The 22,902-nt window shown below is 47.4% G+C and overlaps 1 protein-coding gene across 4 annotated transcripts; it reads right to left on the minus strand.

Annotated features, from left to right (window-relative positions):
• Positions 1–4,796: 4,796 nt before the first annotated feature.
• On the minus strand, positions 4,797–19,651 carry USP20 (ubiquitin specific peptidase 20). 4 transcript variants are annotated; one of them, XM_061476699.1, is made up of 23 exons: positions 19,537–19,651; positions 19,104–19,157; positions 18,363–18,425; positions 18,134–18,247; positions 17,461–17,557; positions 17,205–17,274; positions 16,523–16,636; positions 15,505–15,583; positions 13,766–14,207; positions 12,706–12,843; positions 11,382–11,494; positions 10,777–10,949; positions 10,425–10,519; positions 9,964–9,997; positions 9,530–9,575; positions 9,098–9,278; positions 8,522–8,648; positions 8,236–8,405; positions 7,545–7,626; positions 7,089–7,197; positions 6,618–6,720; positions 6,307–6,378; positions 4,797–5,900 (listed from the first exon to the last, which is right to left on the minus strand). In XM_061476699.1, exons 1-23 carry the CDS (start codon positions 19,615–19,617, stop codon positions 5,740–5,742), a joined length of 2,718 nt encoding a protein of 905 aa, XP_061332683.1. In that variant the 5' UTR covers positions 19,618–19,651; the 3' UTR covers positions 4,797–5,739. The 4 variants fall into 4 exon arrangements, with proteins under 4 accessions (XP_061332683.1, XP_061332681.1, XP_061332682.1 ...); XM_061476697.1 differs by having other exon boundaries at positions 8,236–8,441; XM_061476698.1 differs by having other exon boundaries at positions 18,116–18,247.
• Between the last annotated feature and the right edge of the window lie 3,251 nt (positions 19,652–22,902).

Below are 22,902 nucleotides of genomic sequence, written 5' to 3' on the forward strand. Positions count from 1 at the left end.
CTCCGTTTTGCTCTCATTTCAGTCTGCATGCTCGCCCTGTTGCCTTGCCTGCACCCACCTTCCCCAGGGCCACGTTATTTTGTGGCTCCTTATTTAATCTCTCTGCAGTTTCCTTTCAGTTTGGTTTGGTTTTCAGCGGCTCAGACCTGCCTCCTCCTCCTCTTGCATGCCCTCTTGTGCGTTCCCATCAGTTCCTGGTTGAATAACAGGGTTGTTTTATACAAAAATAAAAGAGAAAAAAAAGAAACACCCCCCCCATTCTATTTCCTTCTCCCACCTTGTCGTGGACTGGACCTCGACCCCGAAGCCAGACAGGAACGTGACCCTCCTGTTCTCACATGGCTTTATGTGAAGCAGAAGTAGCATGATAAGTGATGCTGCGCTTTACCGTGTCACTCTGACACGTGAGAGAGCTGTAACATCTCCAAATCCCACTTGGTGATCTGGACCTCAGCTGCCTAAGAAAGGGTCAATTGCTCCTAAACTGCTGGTTTCCCCTGTGTCTTTACCATTGCTGGGATTTTGCAGTCATATTGTACGTGTTTGAGCCTTGTAAGGTTCAGTTGCTGCTTAATAGCTCCTGAGGGCCTAATTTCTTCATGAATCAGTGCAGCATTTGGGGGAATCTCCTCGCTTTTAACGAACTTCAGCACGTTTTGTAAAATCCCCAGAATTGGAGGAAATTGATGTGGAAGCCACTTACAGGCAGTGACCCCAAAAGGAAACCTCTCGGGTTCAGTGTGCATGATGCTCTGTGCAGGCTCAGCACCACGGCCTCTCTGTGCTTGGGGTGCTCTGGGCCATCCCTGCTCCAGCTGGAGTCACTTTGGAGTTGGGTTACGTGCTGTGGTCAGAGCTCTGTCCCTTCCTCTCCATTCAAGATTCCAGGTTTTCTTTGTAATAGCACAGAAGTCCCTCAGTCCTGCAGTTCGCGCTGTAGCTGGTGTGATGGTGCTTCCTATCTGCAAGCATCAACCAGCAGAAGGTTTGGAATCTTAACTCATGGGGCTCCACTGAGGCCATTCAGCTCCAGCAATAGCAGCGCTGGAAGGGTCATCATCAGTTAAATCACCATCCTTATCGCTGCTTGGTCACTGTTTAGATCCAGGAGCCTCCGGTAGCAGAAGGGGATCCGTGTGGTTGGCACCAGTGGCTTTGCACCCGGATGTGTGCAAAGGCTTTGCTGGATCCATCTCCCAGGGGATCTGAGCAGATCAGCGGTTACCAGACGTGCAAAACCACCCCTCCAGTACTTTGTAGCTGCCCTGGTTTTATTCTCGTGTCCAATGCACTGTGGAACCAGCAGCCGGAAGAATCCCTCTCACCTCTTGTTGTGCCATCTGTGTAGAACTTAGGGAGAAGTTTGCTTTTGTCTGTTTAACCTAGGTGGACAGTATATTATTGTCAGCCTCGTTGTGGAACATTGGAGCTGTTGCAATGCCTGTGTCGCTGCGTCGTGCTTTAGGAGGAGCATTGGCTTTGCCTTGACTGGGTTTTTCCTTCAAAGGGTTCAGTCAAAGACCACGGGCAGAGTTTTTATACACTTGGCAACTGATTCCCAAAGCCTGGATCTGCAACCTGACTGCAGGAGCTAAGCAGCCACCGTGTGTTATAACCTCCATGTGGTGTAGCCTCCACGTGCTGTAACCTCCACGTGCTGCAGCCTCCACGTGTTTGTCCCGCTGCCTTGATCCCGGGTAATGAATTTTTATGGGATTTCCCTTTTGGAACCTCCAAAGGATGAAAAGATGGGAGTGGTTTATAAAAACTCTGCTTGAATTGACTTCATCCTGCGGGATCTCCTCCTCCCCAGCAAAAGTCTCTAATGCCCTTTCTTGACACCCTGTAAATAGAGAAGCAACAGATTTCCTGATGCTCAAAGGTGGTGTTCAGTGCTGAGTGTTTTCCAGCTGTTCCTTTACTTCGATGCAGTTGTTCTTTGGGTTTTGTTTTCCTGCCTGAAGTGTCAAAAAGACCTAAAAAAAAGCCAAAATTCTATTTTAACCTGACGGCGTCGAGCACTTTTTTATTTGTGTGTGTGTGTGTGTGCTTGAGCACTGAAGGTGGCATCTCCGTGTCGTGATTCCATTGCCAATGTCCAAGGTTCTGGTGTTGCCCGTTCATTTCTGGAGACAGAATTCAGCCAAATAAAGTGCTTCCATTTGAAAGCGAATATTGACCTTGTACCAATGAAAGGAAAGGCATCCACCTATTTAAATAAACATGTAATTCCAGACATTCCGTTTCACTGGATCCTTTTGATCCTGCAGAGAGCAACAATGGGTTTGTTTGCTTTGCCGGGGTTTGCTGCTGTGTTGCTGCCATTGGCAGAGGGCTCTGCCTCCTGGCTGAGAAGGGCAGTTCAGCTGGGATGCGTTGCTTCAGCCAGGTAATAGTGATACAGCCCGAAATTCCTCCTTGTTGTTCTCCTGGATTATGGGATGGATTTAGGGTTTGCTTCTGGCTGTGAGAATAAGCAGAAGCGGCCTGTTCAGTGCAGTGCTTGTACCCAGGGATGCTGCAGTAGGAAGAGTGACAACACGTCCATGGTGCTTGGGGTTTCGTTTAGTCTTTGTTTCATAGTATCCCACACTGGAATTTTGGGTGTTTGGAGTCTTAATTTGGTCACTCTGAGGCACAGCTCCATCACATTTGGTACCTCTCCAGCTGGAGAGAATGAAGCAGTTGGGGTTTACTTCTTGAAATGGTTACCTGAGAAGGGCAAATGCTGCTCTGGCTGGAGGTGCTGCTGTGTGGGAAGGACGATGGCTCTTGCTTTCCGAAGCTGGAAACCTGGGGGAAGGATTTCCTAGCACCTCCTGCCTGCAGTGGATGCATTGGCTTCACTGGAAGGCTGGGGACATGTTTGCATACGGACTGGTTATAAACCAGTTGTAAGGCTGGCAAACGGTGTTCGTGCTTGTGTGGGTGAATGTGTCCAGGTATGGAATGGTCACGTTCCCCTTCACCAAATAAAGTGTGAATCCCTGTGTCTGGGAGGGGATATTTACAGTGTCCAATGGAGGTTGGTGAGCAGTGTGTGCCTGTAGCAGAGGCTCTGGGTGCCTTCTGTCCAGCTGCTCCATCTCCTGTTGGTCCAGTTCCTTGCAAACAGCCTCATGCAGGAGCCATGAGCACTGACAGTTGTTCGGGTTGCACCTGGCTGCTAGTTCCACTTGAATCAGCTGAATGGAGGATTTTTCCCCCTAAGGTCATGCTGCTATTTTGGGTTTTCAACAGAATTTCAGTTGCCCTTTGCCAGCTCTCATTGCCACCCTGCCAATGCAGGACAGATGAGAGCTGCCTATGGAAGAGGCCGTAGGGATAATGAAAAGGAAGGGGTGTCCCTCTGGCTCCAGCCTGATTTACACAGTACTGGTGTGGTGAACTTTATGAACAGCAGCAGCACAACCAAATGAGCGGCCTGATCAAATAAGGGTGGTTTGCACCAGCGTGGCTCAGGCTGCTGCTGGGTCCCTAAGTTGGCTGTGTCCAGGCACCCGTCACTGCCTGCTGTGGGAGGTGGAAACACAGGGCTCCAGTGCAGCAGAGATGCGGGGCTCAGAGCTGAGTGTTTCAAGGGACAGAGGGTACCAAAGCGTGGGGCTGGAGCTGTCTGTGCAGACACCGACCCTCGGGGGAGGCGGCCCTGAGCATCTCCTGGACTTTGTGGGGCTGTTCCACATTGTTCGGTGATGGGTTTGTTTGTGAGATGCGGGTCTGGACTTTGGCTAAAGAACAGGCTGCGTGTTCCCGTTAACCCACTCCAGCTCTGCGCCTGCATTCAGCAGCTCCAGTAAGTCACAGCGGCAGGACGCGGTGCTTCCTGCGGCTCTCTCACATGGGTTACAGAGACAGGGACCGTGCTGGTGAGGACACCCACCCAGGCCAGCGCAATGCAACTGCAGCAGCTTCCCCTGCCGGTCACTTTCATAGCGAGGATGCTCATGGGGAGCAGGAGGTGCCAGACAGCGCGGGCGTTCCGAGACAAACGCGGCTGAAAGTGGGTAAGTGAAGGAAGGAGAGGAGGAAATCCCGTGGGCAGAGTGCGAAGGAGCGCGGTGGCTGTGGCTGAGCAGGCTCTGGCCCTGCAGGGCCTCCTGGCAGCAGGAACGTTGGATCCTTTCTTACATGTTTCACTTCATTAACACCTCGAGCTCCCCGGAAGCTGCCAGCCCCGCTCCCCACACAAGGCAGGCACCAGTGAGCACCATGCTGAATGCACATGTATTTATTGTGACACATTTCAGCACAACGTCTAACACGAGCACAGGAGGGTTGGGACAATCTGTTCAGCATCCTCCGGACGACACAGACCTGCAGCTCCAGAGGCGGCTGCAGTCACACAAAGACAGCTTAAAACAGTAAGAGATCTCACCAGTGGCTCGGTCTCTGACCTCCCCTCGGGCCTGGCTGGGTATTCACAAGCATCCACTGGACAGGATCACAAACGAACGTGCTGAACCGTTCACAGACTCGTTTGCAGAAAACACTTGGTCTAAAAAATACCAATCTGAAGGCCACGTTTTTCCTTGCACACAATCCTGTCCTACCCCCAGCCCAAGAGCAGCCTCTCCCTCCCTGCTCCCTCCCTTGCTTTGCCACGTGAGGAGCCTGGGACCACCGAGGCCAGACTCGGTGCTGTGGAACCATTCTGGTTCCAGCACCATGAACACAGTTTGGTTCCTCAGCCCAGGCGAGGCCACCTCTGCCTCGCTCTGCTGCCATTAACTCGCACTCGGCCGGTGGCAAAGCTCAGACCGTCGCCTCTCTGGCTTATGAGGTGAACAAAGAGCCCTGCTGAGAAGAGTTCTGCCTTTTGCTTAGAGTGGGGGGTGAGCCGGGAGGCCTATGGGTGGCATTGGAGCTGTCCCAACGAATCCTGCCTGTTCTGAAGCTACCACCCATGAGCTAAACCCCTGGGAGGCTGCCCCCCCGTAGCTACAGTGGTGCCAGGAGCTTCAGTAGGAAGAGTACAGAGGAAAGCCGTGAGGAAGGAGGACTCGTGCCTGCCAGCTTCGCTCTGAAACCATGCTGAGCACATGAGAGCGAGGAGAAACACACCCCAGAGACTGTGCAGGGCCACGAAGGTGTGGCTGTAGGGGCGAGGGGAGGGAGAAGGGGCCTCTCTCAGTGCTTCTTAGTGGATTGCAACTGAATTTGCACGAGTTAAATAAAGAGCAAAACTCGAAGTTGTGACAACAACCGTGTGTGCACCCCCAGCACAGAGCTACTGCGAGACCCTGGGGCTTGCTCAGCTTCCACTACCAGCTTTCTCGAGCTGCAACACTGCCCGCTGGAAACGTAAGTAATGCTTCATTATCTCTGTCCACGTGAGTCAAACAGAAAAGTGCCAAAAGCAAGACCTGCAAAGGAGCACAGATCTCGGTTCACTGGGGCAAGGTGGGAGTGCTGCTTCCTGGTCAGCAAACAGAAGGGAGAGGGCTCGGGTCAGAACACATCCTTGTGACACTCAGCTGCAGTCTTGCCCCACAGCTTCACCCAGAGGTGAATTAGAAGCTGCTTTTCTCCCTGTTGTGCCCAGCACCCCCCTAGAGCCAAAGCCACGTGAGAGGCTGGTGGAGGGAACCTGCATCCCCCAGAAGCGGTGGTGGGAGCTGCACTCGCCTTCCAGTACCAGCCAACGGGAGAGGTTTGTCTCCTGGGGATTCCCCAGCCTTCCATCCCACACGGACGTCTCTGTGCCATCCATACCTTCCCTGCCCCAGCCCGCACAGATCACACAGCCCGCGTCTCCGCTTCGATCTTCTGCTCCCCATGGAGGTTCTCCAGTTCCTGGACCTGGGCCACGTTCTGTCTGATGGCAATCTCTGGCCCCCCTCCGTACAGCGTGCTTAAATAAATCCATGTCTCCTCAGAAATCTGCCCATAGTCGGCACCTGCAAGGGACAAGAGCAGTGATGGGCCGCGCAGGTCCACCACAACATGAGGATGAGGATGAGGATGTCCTCTCCAGCCACCTCCCCTGCACAGGGGGATTTGGTGGGGTTATGCTGCCTGGGTGAGACTGAAGACTCCACTCCAAGCTGTCCTGGGAGGGACAAATGTGAGCAAAGCAGAAAGCAGGGGAAGCAGAGGACTTTGCATAAAGGTTACTGAGGAGGAGAAAAGCAGAAAGAGCTGCTTTGAGAGGTGAGGTGCAAATGCAATCTATGTGCTTGGCAGGTGGGGACAGCACAAGCAATGTTATTTCACAGGCTGGACCACAGCAGATGCTGCAACACAATCAAAGCAGGACATTCTCCACCTTTAGGAACACTACAAGACAGCAAACACCAGCCTTACCCTGCTTAACTTGCACGTGGCCACCTGCTTTCGTGAGCGCAATCTTGCTGTTGTCAATGGGTCCGGGAGGCTCTGCAAGAGGACAACCACCATGTCAAAACCTCTCTGCTTCCCACGATGCCACCAGACTGAACATCCCCCGAATTTCTGCCCCCCTGGGGACCTGCAGGCAGCCCAAGGGGCTGGTGTCTGAACTCGGTTCAGCTTCGAGTCGCACCAGTCAGTGCAGTGCTCACTGAGGACCTGGCAAACGGACCCGTTTCTGTTCTGCCTCTCACCCCACCAGACTCCAGAGGTCTCTGGCTTCTTACCGTTATCCTTCCCCTTGACAAAGGCTTCCCACTCACGGAACCACTGCATGCTGATACAGTAGATGACACTCGGGGATTCCTCTGCCTGGAAAGCCTTGTTCAGCTGGGAGAGCAGAGAACAGAGACAGGAAGGAAGGATTTAGTCACTCCTGAGATCTGGGGGAGCCCTTTCCCTTAATGGTAAGGCAGCCTGCTGTTCTTCAGAAGAACCTCATGTCATCCCCCCACCTCCCCCATAACCTGCTCCTGCTCACTACAGCAGGCAGGAGACCAGGATGATTTCAAACTTGGTGTCTGCATACAGCATTATAGTGTCCCAGCTGCCCCCTGTATGCTGCTAGCACCAGGGAACCCCATGGTCCATTTCCTCAGCACGCTGCAGATGAGGAGAACATGGGCAGGAGTTTTCCACTGTCTGTGACAGGTCTGCACTTCCCTTTGGCATTGCTTCTGGATGTTTCCCATACCAACCTTGATGAAGGTGTCAATTTCGATTCTCCTGCGTTTGGCAAGTGCTTCAATCTCCACTTGGCAAATGGAGCACACGTACAGATGGTTCACAGCAGGGCCACCCCCAAACCTGAGCACAGGAAGAGAGGGAGAGGAATGGAGATACTGCAGGAGAATGGAAATGCTTCCTAGCCCTGCATCCCACAGAGATGGATGTTTACTGCAGACACTGCTGAAGGAGGGAATGATGCCTTTACTCAGTACGTTGAGGGTCACAATATTGCTCTGGGACAATGCACTGATACAGCACATTTGGTTCAGATTTGGAGGCTCTACCAAGTACCAGTCCTTGCCAGTCCAGACCGAGTACTGCACATCTTCGAGGTGCCCTGGGAAGCCTTTATGTCTTGGTCACTGCTAAGGTGTGAAACAAACCCCAAAACTCATTGGGAAAAAGACTGAAACAGCCAAACCCACCTGTTGTAGAGATATTCCCACACGTTTTGGGGTAGGATCACAACCAGGTCATCGATGTAATGGTATTTATTAGGAGGAATCCCTGTGGAGGAAAGGCAAGAGGAAGAGTTAACCCCAGGGAACTCGTTATTGCTGGGTAAAGACACAAACAGAAAAAGGTTGCTCTTCCTTGCTGAAAACTCTTGATTCCAGAACCTGCTTCCTTTGCTAATGGAAGACTGGAGTTCGTTAACTGGGGAGGTTTCTCAATTCATGGCCTCAATATCTAATCATTTCCAATGGGAGGTTTATAAACACGAGGGCTCCCCAGGGCAGACGAAGCAGCAGAGCAGTAAAACAGTATCAGCTCTCTTCAGCAGCACATGCTCCATTCTCCAAACAAACACTGGAGGCCCAGCTCGCTGATAGGCTAACACAGATAAATGCTGCCTTATCTGCTTTCTACAGGTTTGTTTTTAAACACAAAAGGAGAACTGAAAACTGCTGTTTCCCAGCACTGCACATCCCTTGGGATCAGCAAGACAATGGGGTAATTGTCTCCCTGAGCAGGCTGGAGTTTCTGCCAAAGAAGTGGATCCTCCTGCAGTGCACACTGGATCAGGGTGACAGCTGGAGCTTTCTTCTTGCGTTTCTAATGCACCAGGGAGTAGAGTGGAGAGCTGCTGTTCCCAGCTCCGGCAGCACTCCTTACCTCCATGAGAGCACAAGAAGGTGTGGTTGGTGATGGGACCAGGCTCAGCAAAGGTGTTGAATTTATTGAGCCACTCTCGGGAGATGTAGAACTGGAGTAAGCTGTGCTCCTTCATGCTGGCAAGGGACACGACTTTCTGACGCTCCCGCACAGCCTCTTCACTGCTTTTCCTTAAATAAGGAGAGGAAAAGAAAATGAAGCAATTCCTGAAAACCTGATGTTTGCAAAATACATTTCTGGGTATCCTGTCACGAGCAGGGACTGCTGCATGCAGGGCAGAGCTCACCTGTAGAACAAGACGTAGGCTTCTGCATTCTGTACCACGGTCTCATGGACTTCAGTGACATACTGGTCATCAAACTCGTACCACTGGCCGTTGATCACGTTCTGGCAGTAAGCTATGTAATGCCCACCTGGAACAGAGGAAGCAAAGCACTGCTGGGATTCGGAGTGCACACAGCAATCAGGCCTGGGCTAATGTCAGCAACACAAACAGAATTAGCTGTTGGCAGAGAACGGAGAGAGGGACAAAGAAGGCCTGATTCCTGTTCAGCCAAGCTTTGAGGAGCAGCAGGGCCTGGCACTGTCACCCTGATCTGCCTTCCACGGAAGGGCCTCAGTGAGGCTAAACATCAGGAAAGGGTTTGAGCCAACCCAGTGGTGAGGGTGGAATAGCTGCAGGGGTTCTGTCCGAAGCTGCTCAGTTCACTTTTCAAAGGGCAGAGGATGAGCAAGCCTGGGAATGAAGGAAGCAGGCCTTACATTGTCCTGCATTCCAGAAGTGGTGGAACACGCTTCTGCTTTGCTCACGCTCATCTCATTCCTATTCACATCTGTCTGCACTCACAGAAGAAGGACTTACTGCCTGCCGTGCCATGGTGACAGATGACTGACAGGAGATCATAGGTGGTGATCTGGGAAACACACTCCTTGGCTAGGAAGGGTCGCAGATCCAACCCTTCCAAGGGGAAGGAGACATGACTGTTGATCTTGAAGGAATACATCACCTCGTGCCGGAATCGCTTCAAGTGGATGCAAAGAATCTAAAAGACCAAGGAGAGAGAACACCAAAGTGTGGGTTTGCCGTGGGTATTCTGCTAAAACAGCACATCTCTGTCCAGCTGAGCCTTGCAGAAGTTCTTCACCTGGTGGTCCTGAATCCTGCTGCCCCATCAGCCTGGTCTAGATACAGGACTTTGCCACCAAAGCAAACTGCCATTTCTGTTCCACCTGTTCCCTCGCCCCCTCAGAGGCTGCTAAAAGAGAACTAGGAAATGAGGTGCTTTCTACTCACCTCTGGCAGCCTGAGGACTTTGCAGTACTTTACTCCATTCCGCAGCCTGAGGGAGGAAATGAGCTGTGAGAAATCCGTCAAGCAAAGGGATGCCAAAAGGTAAAGCTGAATCTTGCTCACTTTCAAATCCAAGACAAATCCTGAATTCCAGGAGCAGCCAACTCAGGCTCTTTGCAGCACCCTTCCCAAATGAGGCATGGCATGAGCAGTGTCATAGCCTTCTTTCTTTCCTCCCGCCCCCCACCAAAGCCTGCACTTTTCCAGTCTGTGATCAGTGACCTCTCAGGAGCAGAACTCTAGCATAAGGTAAGGCAGGTTTTACAAGCTGCTCAGCAGAAGAAACATCCAGGCAGAGAGCACAGCCAAATGTTTGACAGTAGTAGAGAGAGAGAAAGTTCCAGAAATATAGCATAATACAGATAATGCAAACTTACTTTTTACACCGTTCACAACTGTACATGTTGTCCCCTGTAGACAAAGAGGAGAAAGCCATTATGCACTTATTCACAGCACACAATGCTGATATGCCTACATTTCCACCCAGGGCAGAGAAACCAAGTTAAGCAACCTCTTGGGAAGCCAAGAGAAGAGATCAAGATGAGAAGAGATGAAAACAAACACTCCCCTCAATAAGTGTAGGCAAGAAGAGAATGCAGTCAACTAGCAAAAACATACAATTGCCCATGAGCACAAGTGAACACAACAAATTGTTTGAGTCCTCTGGATCTCCCATCCCTGAAAAGCCTCACTTCTGCTCAGAGATGCTGAACTGCCTACTTCTGGTACCACCAGCCTCCAGGTGAAATACTGAGGCAGGATTTCCAGGAGATTAACCCTGCCTCCAAAATGCCTGTGAAATACTTGTTTTGTGCCAACTTCACTGAAGAAAACTCACCCTTCAACTCATCTGCTGCGAAAAAGGCAGCAAGGCAATCCTCCAGCGTCACAACGGGACCCCAAAACCAGCTAGGGATACAGGACACCACAAACCTGCAGAAGAGAGGGGATCAAGAGAAAGCGTTATACACAAAATAGCTGGACAAGAGATCTGAAGGTGTGTGACAGAACGAGAGGAACAGTAGAAAATGGTTTTCATGAAAAGGCTAAAAAACCTGTGAGGTATCACGTATTATGCTCCAAAAACTGGTTCCAATTGACACGCTGCTGTAAAAGACACTTCATTTACAGCTGCCTTCCAGCACTTTAGAGCAAACCCCAGGAAAAAGAAGTCCTGCACAGGAACACACCTCCGGATATACTCCATGATGAAGGCAATCCAGCCTTGGGAGGCATAGTTGTCCCCACATGTCCCTGTTTTAGCTGGCACATTTTGGTAGATGGCAGAGTGCAGCTTGGCCAAGTCCTCCTTCCCTGGGATTGGGAGTGACAGGTCCTGGAATGTCTCCACTGTCGTAGAAACCTGGAAATACCCAAAAGGAAGAAGTCTGTGTGTGGTAATGGAGCTGAGACCTGACCTTCATCACCTTTTCTCACTGCTTGGATTTTGTTTAAGCTAGAAACCTGAGCTGGTAGTCAGAGCAATTTACTCTGGCCACTTACTCACTGCTGTCAGCAGGATGGCTTCTGTCATGGTTTTTGTAGCACTGCAATTAGTTTTCTAACACGAATGTGATACTGCTAGGCCTACTCAGTAACAGCAAATAGACCTCTACAGAGAAATACAACCTCTTGGCGTGGCAGGTTTCTCACACCTTTCCTGCCGTCCACCTATCATCACTGTAGCAGGCCCACTGCATCCCTGAGCGTGTGGGAATAGGAGCACCGCTTCCTAAGAAGAGATCTACAAGCAAGAAGACTGTGCTCTTTGACTGACAGCCACCAGCAGACTCACTCTGTCGCAGGTGAGGCACTGCACCAGGCTGAGAATGGAGCCATCAAAGATGTCCGAAATCACGCTGCGGTAGCGAAGTTCTTTCTTCTTTTTCCCAGACGCCTGCATCTGGGCTGAAAGACAAAGCAGCCCCATCATGAGCAACTCCTTCCCAGGCTCTTGTCTCAGCAGAGTCACGCAGCACAGTGTTCAGACACCACTTGCATGCCAGTGAAACAGCGAAGCCCGTTGTAAGCTGACATGAAGAAGGTGAAGAACACTGCTGCTTCGTGTGGTTCAAGAAAGGGGGAGGTAGCCAACTGAGCCAACACAAACGTGCCAGTTCTCAGCAGGCAGAAATTGTCTTCCTGGAAATCCTGCTGCCATCCTTTTACAAGTTTAGAAGCCTGGCCCTGCTTTTCTGAGGTCTTGAAATGTTTTTCTGTAGACTTTACACCTTACATCCTCTCCCCGCTCACCTGCCTGTGTAATTTGCCCTGTGACATTTATCATGTGTTCCCCTCGAGTCTCACACTGGAGAGGACTCTCCACAGCAGGAAGTGGCCAGACACAAAGTTTTGTTTAATAACAAGCCCTCTTCCCCATGCACACATGTGCACAGAGTGCTTTTCATCTGAGCAGAACATCTGTGGCTGCGCTGACCTCAGCCAAGGGGCTGGGACACAGCTGAAGAAAGAATGCCATTACTGAACAGCTGTGGGGACAGTGGTATAAGCACATGCCATTGTGCTCAGGCTATGCAATGCTGAGGGATTTCAATTTGCAATTTGCCTGGGATGAAGAGACCGATTTGATAACAACAGAAGCCAGGCTCCACTCTGAAGCCTAACAATGCTCCCAGCACTGGACTGACATCTGCAGCCTTAATTCTGTTATTGTGAGCCCAAGGTGTCCAGGAGGCAGGATGCTTGCTCTCAATAACATCATCTTACAGTTCTTTGGCCCACATGCTATGACACAAAGTCTGACAGACAAACGTTTACACGTCTCCATGCTCCCCTAAAGGGACAGAGCTTGTGCCTGGACTTCATAGCCATCTGATTCATAACAAACACAGCATGCAGATGTGGACATGGAAATCGTTTCAGCCTCCTATACAAGAGGATACTAGAACATCTGTTGTACCTAGAGCTTGACTTTACCTGAAGGTTTACTGTAGTGTCTGCCTAGTACTATTTTAGAAAGCACTGATGTTCAGGGCAATCAGCACTTCTTACAACTGGTAATCAAGAATCATGATGGACTGCTTTTCTCTTCTGTAAATGAACCCCTCCTCCTCTACATGCTCCCCCCTTTGCCTCCTAGCATACACTCTTTGCACTACCTTTCTTGAGGATGTAGGAAGGTCCAAGCCTGGCAGGACTGGAGCGAGGAGGACTACTAGAGAGCTTGGAGTGCATTTCATGATGGACTGGACTGCAGGGACGTGAGGAGCAGCGCACGTAGGCATCATTGTCAGGTTCTGTTGGGGAAAACGGGGAGGGAGAAGAGCACCGGTGAAAACCCCAGTTACGAAAGGCAACCCTATTGCAATCAGTGTCTGCCCAGCTCTGTGTTCCAGCACAGGATCTTTCCCAGTACACACAGTTCAGTGTCTATTAACTGTTGGGCTTTGACAGGTTGGCAGATGCAGCTCCCCCAGTGAACAGATACAAGTGCGCACAGAGCTGTACTGAATACTTAATAACTGCATATAAAAAAAACCCCAACCCACCATTTTTTCACACTTATGACTAATTAGGCTTTACAGCTTGCTCCTGTATCCATAATCCACATAAACAGCATTGCGGTCTTCAGTGCCAGCTGGCAGAGTAAGACTCATATAAAAAGTGCTGAAAGATCGACTATGTTCAGTTTGAGGTGACTCCACACCTACGTCTTTTAACTGCTGCTCTTTTCTTTTCCCCAAGACACAGAAATGCACAAGCTGTGCCTCTCCCTTTCCTTTTCGCAAAGCCCTCAGCTCACCATTAACAGATAACCTTCTTCCATGCCTTTTCCACAGCTAACATTTCCCCAGGCCAGCCTATCAAATAAAGTAATGTACACACACAAACCCACAAAACCTTTTCCTTAAATTAGGAAAGGTTTGGCAGAGGCAGTTATCACAGTTATCACTGCCTTCAAAACGTTGTCTTTACTCAGCACTTAACCTAGCCAAGCACTTCTCTGGTTCACATATTACATTTTCTTACAGAAGCAATTGTGCACAAAGAACTACTTCCAGGGATGCTGAGGAAAATCTTGGATGCAAAATCTTTTGAAACCCATAGAAGGAACAGTCAGTTGCATTATGTGTTGTCTGCCACTGCACTGCAACCCTGTCCCCGTATAGGGTGATAACATGTCTTCTCACAACTAACACGGCTGGAAGAGGTGTATACCTGGTGTCCTACATGGGCTGGCAGGACGGGGAGCTGGCAGCATCTCAGGAGAGGCTCTGCCATCAACTGGCATCATAGTAGTATCAACATCTGCATCCTCATCCACCTGCTCCGAGTTGCTGCGCCGATGGCCACAGGAGAACTTTCTGTCTTTCATCCTCTCTTTCTCTGAGATCCCTCTGCCTGCTTCATCCGGGATCAACAACTCCGTCTCTGCCAGGGAGCTGCTGCCCATGCTCCCTGTGGTCCGACTCTGACCATCTCCTTCACCTCTGTCACTGCTTGAGTCACAGGAGAGGAACTCATCTTCCGAAGGACTTCGGTCACCTTCTCGCTTGTCGTCCTGGTCACTGGTATCCAAATCCCTCATCTCAGCAACAACTGGTTCTTTCAGCTCTTCGTGAAGCTGATCCATCAGGCACCGCAGGAACTCCTGAGTGTCCTGAAAATCAGGAGTAATTCCATGTTAGTATCCATCCAGAAATGGGAGGGGCAAAAGAGGAGATGGCTCCATTCACAGCCTCTTCAAATGCTGCCCATTGCCACCTCTGCAATACAAAGACACCCTGCTAAAGCATAGGGAGTACCATGGTGATGTACCAAGAAGCCTGTCTGCTACATAAATGTTTTTAATTCCTAAATGATAAAAGGCCCAAGTTTTATCTGAACATCTTGCCCTGGGTTCAGCTACTGCTGAACATCTTCACCTGAAAGACACTGAAAAGCTAGAGAGCAGCCACAGCATGCAAACCATGAGCTTATTTCTTGGTGTTTATCACTGGTAAGAGGCAAGAAGCAAGGAGAAACCTACTGAAGACAGCAGGCTGCAGAGAACAGACTCCTACCCACAAAACAGATTTCATGATCACTGACTTCAGCTCATGGCAACCCATCTCAACAGATCTTTAATAAATAGGGACTAGAATCAGAAACCAAAGACTGTACAGTCTAGATACAAGCTCCTACATTCAAAATACATAGTAAAAGAATTGACACGTTGGCTTCAAAGGACCTGCTGGAAGGTAACTTGATATTCTGACACCTCCAGAAAGTTAATTATGATGTTTCTGTTATTTTATGGAAGTTTGGCTTTCAGCCTGCTCTTCTTTTCAACTTTCTCTCTTTGCAGCTGAGTTTTCCAATCCAACGTACTTCACATCAAAGATAAATATAGTTCTTTCATTAATCATCATTTTTATCCTCTGTTTTGATGTTCTGCCAGTGCTACGGCTTAGATGTACTGTCACTTCCCTTGTAAATTTTCTAATCATAGTTTGATGTTTACATTTTATTCTGAAGAATAAACGCAAGAGAGATGCTGATAAAAACTTACAAGAAAAAAGGATACTATATTTAAATAAGATTTGGTTTGCTCTAAGTCCCAGAAAAAGAAGATAGAACTTTCATATCTTTAATTTTTTAGAACAGATTCACCTAGTTTTCTCAGCTCTGAATGAATAATACCTAACTCCCATACAGGATGTATCAACAGATCGTAAAGCCCTCTATAAAGAAGATGATCATCATAATTCCAGAGGTAAGAAAGCTGACACAGGAAAAAGCACTGATTTGGTATCAGCAAGCCAGAAGCAGAGCCTGAAGGAGAACCCAGATCTCCTAAATACTGACACAGAATGGACATGACCCAAGTTCAAGGTCTTCCTCCTGAACACAAGCATCGCTACTGCAGGAAGAAAAATCCCCACCTTTGGAATAATGGCATGGTTTTGAGGACCCACCTGCTGTGCATAGCCTCGGAACATGGGATTGACGAGTTTAATCCCATGGGATAGACTGCTTGGAACAACATAACTTGGACTGTTTAGATAGGGAAAAAGAAAGAAAAAAGAAGTTAGTTTGATTATCAGGCCTGGAGCCAGTTTGTCTAATAAGCCATAAAACAGGGTGTGGTAACTAGATAAAGAGGACCTGCAAAACCTGGGCATATATTTCTCTTTGAGCTGGATGACATACAAATGAAGAGAGAGAAAACATCCATAGCCATTTCAGTCTGTCCTTCCAGAGAGACCCTTCTCTAGAGCATATTTAACTTAAAGCTCTGTCCTTTGTATCATCTCAAGTAATCCTTTCCAGAGCAGGGTTTTGCAATTAGTTACTTGGTTTGATTTGCAGCACTGCATCTGTCTCAACAGCTGGGTGGGTTGACCACCCAGTAAATGAGGTGAATCAAAACCAATACGAAAATGACATTGTATTGCTTCGAAGTCTACGGCCTTCTCTTCCAGAAAGACAAAGTTCGCTTTTGCTCTGTATCTTACTTATCCCTTCTTAACAACTAACATGAAACAAACATGCAGTCCCATTAAATTTCCTCCTTTTGTTTGATTGCACAGAGCAGACATCTTCAGGTTTAAACAGAGCAGCAGTATTTTACAATGCCCTTTGAACTGGTCTAGAATTTGAACCAATAGACGTTTCCCCAAGCATCAACTTCTATCTATCTTCCACTCTTCAGCAGAAATTATTGTATAACTTTTTCTGTCCAAATCATCAATCCCTCAGCTGATCAAGAGCAGTGCAACAAGGTGCTGGTCAGTCCATGAAAAATGGACTTTCTTTTGCTTAGAAATGAGCAAAGTATTCCCTTATTTTACCATTTTTTCTTCATTGCCAACAGGAAACTAACATAGCTATGAATCATAGAATTACAAAATAGCTAGGGTTAGGAAGGACCTTAAGATCATCTAGTTCCAACCCCCCTGCCTGTTCAGATTAAGTTAGGGAGTGACCACTCACCGTTTCTTATGCCAGACCTCAGACACCAGCTTTTGGTAACTTTTGCACAGTGCTGGTTTCTTATCCGTGCGGACCAGTCCACCACATTCCAGAAAGAACTGTGTGAGAGGTGGACTACAAGAAAAAAAGAGACTTCAGTGCACAGAAATTTCTCCTCTGCTTCTATATAAGGTTTATCAAAACTTAAAGGCACGCCTTTTGAAAGCATGCTTAAGATACTGTTTTTAAATCAAGGAAAGAAGTGATTCTAAATGCAGACTTGACTTCTAACTTGAAACAAATGAAAAAGGCTGATCTGAATCTGTTCCCAGTACAGGGAAGACATCCTGGAATTAGTTCTCAGCAGTATGGCTAGAGAATATTTGAGGACATGGGTGGTCAGAATGATACCACTGGGGAGAACAGAAATGTGACATGCCTTCCCCTCTCTGTCACAATAAAAATGATGGATTTTTACTTCAAGAACTCATCTAAACATGAGCCTTGTATGTAGCCACAGGTTGGCTATTCACTCACTTTCCTACTCTAAACCTTCTGCTGCCCTAAACAAACACTATATCTTTCTGCATGAAGCCTGGCTGATTTCTCTTTGCAAGACTCATGAAGGTCTCAGATCAGAGATGCCACTTTTGATATTTAGTGAAGTCTAGTAAAGAACCTACTGAAAGGCCCTAACGCCTACCAGTTAGAGAGAGCCTGAAGTGCTGCATTCATGTAGCAGGAGTTCCCAAGATTTTTCATTCCAGTAAGGCCTAAAGCACAAACAAGAGAGGCATGAAACACTTTCCAGACAAGCTGCTTTCTACATTTCTCCCCATAGGAGAAGGAATTCAGCCCCTTCTAGGCAATCTTCACAGTCTGCTCTTAGGAACCTCCCAGTGCAGGTCCTACAGATTGCAGTTACCCTCACAGCCCTTTTATCAACTTGATTCAGTTACCTCTTGGTTTCAAATCATCATCCTCCGATTCAGATTCACCTTCATCAGCCACTGCAATTGGAACAGCTTTCAGAGGATGAGCAGACAATGGTGATTCCTAGATTAAAGACAGAGAAATAAGCATCATGAGAGGCTTGCCTGGAGAGATGAATTGTGAGAGATACTATCCTCCACATAAATCAAGCCAGCCTTTAAATATAATGCACTCTGGAGAGAGAAGAACCAGTTGCACTGTATGCCCTTCTCACTAATGCAAGAAGAGGGTGGAAATTGTACCATTACTGTTCCAGTACAGATGATAACAGAAGCATCAGGAATATGCAGCAGTGACACAAGTACGTGTGTTTTTGGTCTAACAGCTAAAACTTCCATGGAGCTTGCATTGAAAATGAAGATGTGACAGAAGACAGAAACAGGATGCCTCAAAGAAAAGACTCGGAAAGGTTAAAAAAAAAAGTGAAAATGGGTATCAAGTCATCTGAAAGTCTTCTTGCTGGGAGATGCTACTACTGCTCCTCTGGCTACAAGCAGCCACTTTCAGCAAAACAGTTCCTATCACAACAAAAGCCTCGACAACAGCAGAAAACACTTGGTTCATTTTGCAACATGAAAACCCTGCCAAGAGCTCAACCCCGCCACGCTGGGACAGACCCACCGGGTCAGTGAACTTTACTGGTGGTGACTGCGTGTGCGTTGCCAGCCGCTGGTCCAGGAACACCTCCTTCTCACAAGCATAACACCAGACGCGGAACGTGGTCAGATTCACCGTCAGGTTGTGCTTTTTGGCCTACAAATTAAAAGGTGAAATAATGAATCTGGCTCAAGTTGAAGCACTGAACTACCAGATTAGGTACTGGGAAAAATCCAACTCAGTGTTAAGATGGACAACAGAGAAAACTCACCTGTGCATGAAGCGTGCTGTGGTCAGCAAAGGATTCCCCACAACCAACGTAAGGACAACCGATCTAGTGAGAGAAAAGAGCACAAGTACAATGGACACATCAAATCAGGCCCTTCACAAAAACCTCTGCAACTTCAGTCTCACCAGAAGCTGCAGCTTCAGAATTGATCTTACCAGTTTTCTAACCTGCTTTTTACTCAGGTCCTGGAATAAGACTAAAAACTGGAACTGTTTGATTTAAGAAAGAAAACCTAGAATGAGGTTTGCACCCACATAAAGGCTTCGTACCAAGGCAACTGCTCCAATGGGCAGCTCATCTGAGCAGTCTCAGCATGTCTGTACATTCTAGTGTAAAAATAAACTGCCCCTGCCCACCCGCATGTCCCTTGTCACTCCCTTCCACCTCACTGCCATGAGCAACATCTGATGTCTCACATTTGCAGCCTCCCTTCACAGCTGCCAGCAGAGGCCGGACCCAGCCAACGGCAATGCTGGGCATTTTGTTCATTCCTACTGAGACTACCAGAGGACAATGACCTCTGGGGAGTGAACTGTTTCCTCTTGGCATATTTTGACAGTGTTAGTCTTTAATCTAGTGAGTCTTTTCCTTGGAAGCCATCAAAACCCAGTGGACAGTTCTACTGTGAACCCCCTCTTTGCTTCCTGCTCTTTTTGTTTTCCAGTGTAAATGATATTAAAGAGAAGCCCCACTGTATCATGCACACAAACAAGCCATTTTTACCTGAAGACAAGCCCAGAGATTTGGTCCCACGGCTCCACAAGACTGGCAAGTTCCCTGTAATTTCATGATAAAAGAAGGTTTGTTTGCTTGTTTGGTTTTTAAGTAACCTAGTCCTACAGGAGTGGGAAGACAGGCCTGGCCAACCTGCAGCTCACAGGATTTCACTTCTTAATACATTTCCAATTAAATATAACACTTTGCAGCATTTTAGCTAAGTGACACCTTGGAAGAGGATAAAGTGGCAGTGAGAAATAGATCAGGTGGGGTCAACAAAGACTTAATTTATGGGATATGTGAAGGGTACATGAGCATTGGAAGGAAAGTTTCTGCCTCACCTCTGTGGAGATAGGCAGCATTTTCTTAGAAAAGTGAACATGCAAACCCATACACAATACCTAAAAGGGAAAGGACTGACAACCAGAACACCCTGTACCTTGGATTTGAGCAACAGATCATCCCTGGTCACCTCTCCTATGGAATCCAGGTGAGGACAGATGTCTCTTGTATCCCCCATTTTCACCAATGCTCACTTGCAACGGGGGTGTTTTCCTAAGACAAGAAAGGATAGTTCTTTTCAGATACAGGTTAGATTTGCTCTCACAGATTGTAAGAAGATAAATTAGCATGATTTGTGTATTAGATATTATGATATCCATCTTTGAAGTTCAGAGATCAAAACAAATCTAAATCTGGAACCAGTCATATTAGCCAGCACAGTTCTGACCCACTGCTTAGTGGCTGCATTGCGGTATCATAGATAATGGAGAAGGAAACACATGAATAAAGCTCATAATCTATAAAAGGAGGAATGTTCGGAGGTGCAGGGAGCTGCTCAGTACCCAGGCATAGCTTCAGCAGCACAGCTCTCAGGTACACAGATGGATTTGCTGTAGCCTCAAAATGAAAGCAGCAGTACAGCAACCTACTGGCCACCCTCTTAACCTTAAACTCCCAGACTGTCTGGATCACAAAGCATCTCTGAATGATGCAGAGTCCTACAGCAATAAATAACTCATACATGCTTTACATATATAAATGTATATATGGACTATACCATGAATACTCCATGAACATGACTAGACTGATAAAGCTACACTACCCCCCAGAAACTGGGTGTGCTGAGCCAGCTCAGCAGGTGGGGTGGGAAAACCAACACAGAGATCTGAACAGACAGGCAGAGGGAAAAGAGATAAATCTAATGAGCTTGTTTGCATGAAATTTAGATTAAAAGGGAAAGGGTGCAGCAGCCCAAGACACACATATTTAGCCTATGATGTCTAAGGGCTTCATGCTACCCACACTGTGCTGATCTGAATCTAGCATTTAGTTATTACACTACTTTATCAAGTATTAAAAATATGATGATTGTTGTAAATGAAGCTGAGCAAGAGGGAATTAGATTGAAATGATCTGTAACACAGACAACCGGTCTGCAGTCCCTAAGGAGTTTACCATTTGATAGGTAGGTTTTGAACAATGAGCCATATAACTCTCAAAGACTGTACAAAATGTACCAACTCAGAAGATTTCACAGCTGCATGTTTAAAAGCATGATGATAAACACTTTTGTGGTGGTTCGTAGGTAGGTAAGACCTTAAACATGTCTTGGTAACAAAAAATATAATCAAAAGAGTTTATGTTTCTTAAGCGTAGTTTAAGTAACCTCACTCATGGCTGTTAAAAAAAGAAGACAAGTGATACTAATACCACAGACCAGGCTCCAAAATATTACTACTGTCTGGAAATGAAGTAGATATGAAAAGCCCACGTCATTACAAAAAAATAAGTGGAAAAATCTGATGAACTTGACATTAATGACTCCCACAGCAAGGTTGCTAGACTGTTGTTTTCCCATTTTGAGGACATTTTAAAGAATTCCCAGTGAATCAGTGGCAGTGGGGGGAAAGAAAAAAAAAAAAAGAAAAGGAGAAATGAATAAGCCATATCAGTAACACTTATCTTGGGAGCTGAAAAGCTTGCCTAGCACCTTGCCTTGGCAAAAGACAAACCTCAAGATAAGTTTATGCCAATGTTTTCCCAGCACTCTGGAACAGAATAAACTGAACTGGAAGTGCAAAGCAAAACTGGAGGGGGAAGAAATAGTATTTGCATGCTAGAAAACACATTACTGGTTGTAACCAGGATCTCAGTAACCTGTGAAAAGATGTTTAAACAAACAACGAGCAATTTCATGCAGCTTCACAGAGAAGTACCATGTTATACATGCTGATTTAAAAGACAAGTGACAGAAGCACGGTATCTTTGACTAACACATAAAACTGGGACACTTCCAGGCTCTGAGATCCTTCAAACTCAAACCCTCTTCCCAAATGCATCAGCTGGTCCAGTTAACAAAAGAAAAAAAGGTATCAATGCCATGTTTGCTATTTCACCTTCCTTGGTTTCTTATCCCTTTCCAAGAACAGGTTTCCCAGAAAACCTAATGGACAAATTATTGTTTTAAAATTAATTCCAGACCTCTTAATCACCATCTTAAGCTAACTGGGCAGTGGGTCTGGAGCTCACGGTGTTAAGTACAGTCTTTGTGGATGTGGATGGTTTTACCTCATTCCATGGGACACCCCCCTCCACTTGAAATTAAACCCTTTAAACTTCCCAGCATTAGGATGCTGATCTTCCCACCCAGGGCTTCCCTTTCTGAACAAACCAAGGAAAACCTCCTTTCTGCTTCCCAGACCTGACTGGATGCATCAGAAAAGGTCTGAGTCATAACTGTTCAGAAGGAAGTATTCAATCCTTACCTTCCCACGACTGTGCCCTAAGAGCTTTAGGTGGCACATACAGCTCTAATGCTACTCAGGAAACTGGGAATTTCATAAAAGCACTGTCAAAAGTTTATCTGTGCTTGTCAAAATGTACTGTGTATGATGGGAAAAGAAGTTACCTTAAAACAAGTCTTTCAGCCTGTCTTTCTCAAGCACCACTGTGGAAGAAACAGTACATGAACATGTCAGAACAGTTCCACAGTAACTGCAACCTACTTTCAGTTGCTTAAACTGCTGCCAAACCCAGTGTGTCTACATTAACACATTTCTTGGTTTTGTTGTGTTTTTTTTTTCCTTAAATCAACTGGTTTTGTACCAAAGGAAGAGCCAGCTGTCAAGAATCTCAGATATATGCAGCCTGATGCTCTGACAAATAACTTAGTATGAATGAAAAAAATCTCAACACTGTTCATCCAACAACTGACAGATCTGCTCACTCATCTTGCATAACCGACCAAGATAAAGGAGTATCTGCAGTAGTTCTTAATGACATTTTATACTTGAGATACTGAAGAAAGAAATATTTACTCAGCTAACCTACTAACAAGGAAGAACCAGGAACTTCTGACTCTTTGCTGAACGTTTGAACTGCATCACGTATTGGAAATCTGAGTGGTTTATGTAGAACAGGCAAAGGGGGCCAGGTTTTAACACAGATTTTACTAGAGATCACAACATGACAGCACACCTAGAAATTTAGCTTTTAAGAAAAAAAACACCTTTGGGAACCCCTCCTTCGCTCTGCTACGTCACTCCTCAGCACAACAGACCCTAAAATACAAGTCTTCTCCTAACAGACGCTGCAGCTGTTAAGCGTGCGTGAAGTTCAATACAAAGATGCCTGCACGCTAGATCTGGGTAGGACGAGTCACTGGCCGAGCCTCCAGCCGCTCCGCAGGGTCCTGCTCCGAGGGTCGCGGGGGCGCGATGCCGCTGTCACCCCTGGGCAGCCACCAGGCCCCGGCGGCTGCAGGACCGCCCCGCTGTCCGGGCACCGCAGGACCTCAGGGGGA

The sequence above is a fragment of the Pezoporus flaviventris genome, unplaced genomic scaffold, assembly GCF_033815535.1.
Source record: "Pezoporus flaviventris isolate CSIRO_AGI_PZ_B2104156 unplaced genomic scaffold, CSIRO_AGI_Pfla_v1 ptg000097l, whole genome shotgun sequence".
NCBI lineage: Eukaryota > Metazoa > Chordata > Aves > Psittaciformes > Psittacidae > Pezoporus > Pezoporus flaviventris.

Coding starts and splice junctions, on each gene's coding strand:
- USP20 (XM_061476696.1), bottom strand. CDS start 19,617: ATGGGGGATACAAGAGACATCTGTCCTCACCTGGATTCCATAGGAGAG. Junction 7,627..8,235: donor CTTCTTGTGCTCTCATGGAG/GTAAGGAGTGCT, acceptor TTTCCTCCACAG/GGATTCCTCCTAATAAATAC. Junction 7,198..7,544: donor TGGGAATATCTCTACAACAG/GTGGGTTTGGCT, acceptor TCCTGTGCTCAG/GTTTGGGGGTGGCCCTGCTG.